The sequence below is a fragment of the Carlito syrichta genome, unplaced genomic scaffold, assembly GCF_000164805.1.
Source record: "Carlito syrichta isolate Samal-C Ts95f unplaced genomic scaffold, Tarsius_syrichta-2.0.1 Scaffold315650, whole genome shotgun sequence".
Lineage (NCBI taxonomy): Eukaryota > Metazoa > Chordata > Mammalia > Primates > Tarsiidae > Carlito > Carlito syrichta.
Window position 1 is genome coordinate 147,729 of NW_007259746.1, and position 5,420 is coordinate 153,148.

The 5,420-nt window shown below is 54.4% G+C and overlaps 1 protein-coding gene across 1 annotated transcript in view; it reads right to left on the reverse strand.

Moving 5' to 3' along the window:
- The window catches only part of ANKDD1A (ankyrin repeat and death domain containing 1A), a 41,046-nt gene extending 36,406 nt beyond the window's left edge, over window positions 1-4,640 (reverse strand). Inside the window, exons 1-2 of the mRNA XM_008073116.2 lie at window positions 4,578-4,640; window positions 3,223-3,348 (exon numbers count right to left, since the gene is read on the reverse strand). Coding sequence (XP_008071307.2) covers window positions 3,223-3,348; window positions 4,578-4,625 — 174 coding nt within the window. The 5' untranslated portion in view covers window positions 4,626-4,640. The remainder of the gene's footprint in view (window positions 1-3,222; window positions 3,349-4,577) is intronic.
- Between the last annotated feature and the right edge of the window lie 780 nt (window positions 4,641-5,420).

Here is a 5,420-nt window from a genome sequence, read left to right on the forward strand (position 1 = left end):
AGTGAGACTCCAACTAAAAAAAAAAAAAAAATCAAAAAATTAATGGGTGTGGTGTCATGTGCCTATAGTCCCAGCTACTCAGGAGGCTAAGGCAGAAGGATGGCCCTGAGCCCAGGAGGTTGAGGAGGCAGTGAGGGGGAAAAAGAAAAGAAGAGACCCCTCCCTAAGTTCTACTGAAATCTACATGCCTGCAATTTCCATCCCACCAGCCCTCTGGAGCATCTGAAAATACTCCTAGGCCGGGCGCTGTGGCTCAAGCCTGTCATCCCAGCACTTCGGGAAACTAAGGCGAGAGGACCTCATCTCTACAATAAATCAAAAAATCAGCCGGGTGTGATGGTGTATGCCTGTAGTTCCAGCTACTTGGAAGGCTGAGACAGAAAGATCACCTGAACCCAACGACTCAAAAAAAGAAAATACGCCTAAGGCCTCATCACCTGCTTGTGAGTGCTCCTCTTCGACATCCGCTCAGTGCTCCAGGGTCACCAGAATCCCTTGGCTAACCTCAGTGTGGCGGGCTCCGCACGTGGGAAGCCCTTGCCTCCGCCTCCCTTGAGATTTCCTCCCTGTGAAAAGCACCCAGGGCCTCCAAACCCACCTCCCAGGGATGGGGCTCCACAAGGAGCCTTTGTGAGGGGTGTCAGGAAGTCTTATGGCTTAATTCCCCCTGGAGGGGAGCTGTGTTTGGGCAAAGGCCTTGACATGGGGCTAGGTGAAAGGCAAAAGCAAGACGGAACTAACAGACCAGCTGACTCTTGAGCATCCAAAGCAGAGCTTCAGTACTCTGCTTTAGAAATAGATGGGGGCCAGGCACGGTGGCTCAGCCTGTAAACCCAGCACTTTGGGAGGCCGAGGCGAGAGGACTGCCTGAGCCTGAGGGTTCGAGACCAGCCTGGGCAACTTGGTGAGACCTCATCTCTACAATAAATTACAAAAACTAGCCAGACTTGGTGGCTTGGAAGGCTAAGGCAGAAGGATCACCTAAATCCAGCAGGTGGAGGTTGCGGTGGCCGTGAGAGTGCGGCTGTATGCCAGCCAGGGCGACAAGAGTGAGACGCTAACTCAAAAAAAAAAAAAAAAAATGGGTGGGAATTTGGAGGCTCAGAGAAGGGTGGTGCAGGCAAGGACAACACTGGAGGGCAAGCAGCAGAGGTTGGGGCCAAGACAGGGAAAAGCCAAGGGACCTTGAAGAAGAGAACATCATTGCAGCATTAGGCACAATAGCAAAAACATGGAACCAACCATGCTGCCCATCGAAAGTAGACTAGATAAAGAACATGTGTGATACATTTGCACAATGGAATATTATGCAGCCATAAAGTAAAACAAAATCATGAACTGTGAAGCAACTTGGATAGAATTAGAGCCTATAATACTCAGTAATCTATCCCAGAAACAAAGATCTTAGTATCGCATGTTATCACTCATAAGCAAACCCTGAACATTTATCATAATACTGTAAGAAAGGGACTGGCAGTCATGGGACACTGCCAGGGGAGGATGGGGGCACAGTATCAAGAAGGGCACCCAAACTTTACCTGTACGATGACAACTTATGTAGCTAACCCTGAATCGTACCCCACTTTTTTTGAGCTGGAGTCTCACTACTTCACTCAGGTTGGGGTGCAGTGGCAGGCACGCTCACAGTCACTCCAGCGTCGACCTGCTGGGCTCCGGCGATCCTTCTGCCTCAGCCTTCCGAGTAGCCAGAACCACAGATGCGCGCTACCATGCCCAGCTAATTTTTTTTTAATTTATTGTAGAGACGAGGTCTCGCCAAGTTGCCCAGGCTGATCTCGAACCCACAAGCTCAGGCAATCCACTCGCCTCGGCCTCCCAAAGTGCTAGCCACCAAGCCCGGCCTTACCCCACATCTTTAAAATAAAAAATAAAAGAAGGCCGGGCTCGGTGACTCAGCCTGTAATCCCAGCACTTTGGGAGGCTGAGGCAAGTGGATTGCCTGAGCCCGTGGGTTCGAGACCAGCCTGGGAAACTTGGCAAGACCTCGTCTCTACCATAAATCAAAAATTAGCCAGGCGTGGTAGCACGCCTGTGGTTCCGGCTACTTGGAAGGCTGAGGCGGAAAGATCGCCGGAGCCTAGCGGGTAAAGGCTGTGGTGGCTGGGAGTATGCCACTGCACTCCAGTCTAGGCGACAGAGTGAGACTCCATCTCAAAGAAAAAAAAAAGAACAGAACATGAAAGAGAGAATTTTATGATTTTTACACTGTTTTCCCATGTGATATAAGTCCCCTCCCTCTCTCATTTTGGAAAGCCATCCCACACCACAAGCCTAGCATGGATGGAGTCCCCGAGGAGAAGTACCACGTTTGAGGTGGAAACAAAGGACTGCTTGCAAAATGTCAAGAGGATGGCAAAAGTTGAGCAGAAGCTGAAAGTAAGGGCCAGCAGTGACCACAGAATTTAAGTTCTTCCTCCCGAAATTTTGGGGAAGGTGTTGGACCTGGCACAGAGCCACCAAGGCGGGGCTGGGGCTGGCCTCGCTACAGCCAAAGGGGCCAGGAGACCTGGTCCTGGCTGAGAACTCTGTACCAGGAAGGTTGAGGTGAAAGGATCGCCTGAGTCCTGCAGGTCAAGGCTGCCAGTGGCCATGATTGTGCCACTGCACTCCAGTCTGGCCAACAGAGAGTCCTACTCAAAAAAAAATAAACTAATAATAATAATAATAACGTTTAAATGTAGATCCTGAAGTGTATCCCTCTCAAATGTCATTGTCAGATTCAGCCCTTTTCCCAATTGTGCAGAGATAATTTTGTAAATCCTGCTACGCTTCAGCACTCTCTCTCTCAGCAAGTTGCTGCCTACCAACTTGTTATGTAAGACTGCGAAGCCTTTATTTAAGCCCTTGGTTAAAGCATTCGTCAGGGCAGAGCCCTACAGCACATCAAGAGAGACCCTCCCCCGGGTGACTTTGCTCAGCAGGTCCTTATCCATCCACCCAATTATCTGTTCTACAGTCCGTAGCTCTCGCTGTCCACACGGCATCATGAGGGACTGAAATGGCCTTCTGGGGACTGAAAGGTCCTGGACTGTGGAATCCACTCTATCGCTGTACAAGAGAAGAACGGAGTCAGTGCCCCTGAAGACTGCCACTCCCAGCCTGAGTGGCTGCACCTTCACAGCAGTTGCACGACCCCAGCCACCAGCTCCCAGGCCTAGGGAGATCCCCAGGGCCCTTCCCAAGCCTGAGGCAGACAGACACACAGATGTGCCCCTGTGAGGGCCCTACCGCATCCTGCGCGTCCACAGCAGCCTCGTGTTCCAGGAGCAGCCGCACAGCCAGCTCGTGCCCTGCGCCCGCAGCCCAGTGCAGGGCTGCCCTGCCCACCTGCAGGGGGTGGGGAAGCCAGTCAGGTGATGCCGCCTGATAGCCTGGCCCACCGCCTGCGTCCTCCCCAGGACAGATGGACTGCAGGTTGGAGGGGCCTTTGCCGGCTCTGATGACCAGCAGGCTGGTGGCCCAGCCCACTCTGGTCCCCTGCTCCTACCCCCACACAGCAGCAGCCAGCGTGAAGGCAGCACAACACAATGGGTTCCCATCTCAAACTTGGCAGGGCTTCCTGCGGCTCTTGGGACAAACTCTCCACCCCAGGGACTAGGACGCCCTGTATGGCCTGGCACTGCCCTCCCCTACTTCTCAGAAATGCCCAACAACTTCCCGCCTCTAAGCCTCCGTTCCTACTGTTCCCCTTGCTGGGCAACCACATGTGGCCTAGAATTCTTCTCCAAGTTCCCGAAGGGTCTCTGAGCGCCTGGGGTCTGTCCCTTCCTTCTCGCAGAACAGGAGGCCTGCAGGAGCCTGACTCCTGGCTCATCCTCAGACCACTCTAGCAGTCCATCCTGTCTCTGGCCCACAGCAGCTCTGAGCAAGCCAGAGGGAAGCCCGCCTCCAACCCAGGAGTCCCCATCTTCCCTCTGGAGTTTTCAGCTTCTAAAGGGACAAGGAGAGGAAACCCTGACTCTCATCTCAGGCAAGCCACACCCCTCCCTGGAGAGCAGTTCTTCTCGCCTTCCTCAGGGCTTCCAGCCATGCTGTTCCCTTCGCCCACCACACTGTCCCACTTCACCCGGCGCCTCAAAAATGCCACTTCCTTTGGATGTTTTTCCTGATGCCTCTGGATGAGACAAACCCCTTCCAACCCTCCTCCACATACTCTCAGGACAGCTTGTCACAGCGGGAGTGAATCGTGTGTGACAAGCTCTGCCTCATGTCTGTCCTCCTCGTCTGCCATCTGCCGGCCTCTGGCGGCTGACCTTTGATCCCTGCCCTCCTGGCTCTAACCTTTGCTCCTTGAGTGTACCTTTGAGATGGGCTTGACCGCTGGCACTGCCCAAGCCTGGCCTGGAGTCCTGACTCTGGCCTCCGGTGAAGCCCCACCCCCTCCAAGTCTCAGCAACCTCAAGCCGGTGCAAATAATGAGGACAGAGCCCGAGCCTTCCTCCAGACTGGTGCATGCAAAGGTAGCTGCCTCCAGCTCCATGAGCCGTTCTCGCTGGGTGGTGGCACTACTATGACACCATCCCGGGTGCCACGGATCTGGAGGGCCCATGACGCACGTGGTTTCTGGCCCCAACGTTCACCCTCCTCCGGATCAGCTCCCGCATCCTCCCGATGTCGTTCCGGCGAGCGGCCTCGTGCAGCTGTTTCTCCAAAGGAAGCACTAGGGGCAGGAGGGGGTGCAGGGTGAGGGCACCACGGAGAGGAGAGGGGAACAGCCCTCCCCACCCCAAACATCTCCGGGGCAGAGGGGTCTCCCGGCTGGGAAGGGGGAGGGCAGCCTGGCTCTACTTCCTCTCGAGGTCAGGGGCCTCCACAGACAGGCTGCTCTTCCTTCTGAACTCACCCCGCAGTCGCATACCCGGGACTTGGTGAGACCCCAGAGACGAGAGACCACTGGCAAGGCCCCCCCAGCTGCCCAAGTGTGTGCCTTCCCCCCCTTCAGAGGCATCACCCAGCTTTCGTGTCCCCTCCCTTAGAATTGCTCTTGGGGAAGGGAATGGAATTCATTCCCACTGGAGTCAGTAACTATCTTTTCTTTTTTATTTTTTTGAGTGGGAGCTTCACGCTGTCGCCCAGGCTGGGGTGCAGTGGCACACTCATGGCCACCGCAGCCTCGACCTGCTGGACTCAAGTGTTCCTTCCGCCTCAGCCTTCCAAGTAGCTGGAACTACAGGTGTGTGCCACCTCACCCGGCTAATTTTTTTAGTTATTGTAGAGACGAGGTCTCGCCATGTTGCCCAGGCTGGTCTCAAACCCATGGGCTCAGGTCATCCTCTCACTACCACCTTCCAAAGTGCTGGGATGGCAGATATGAGCCACCACGCCCAGCTTGTAAGGACCTTTTCTTTTTCTTTTTTTTTTTTTTAGTTGGAGTCTCACTCTGTCGCCCAGACTGGAGT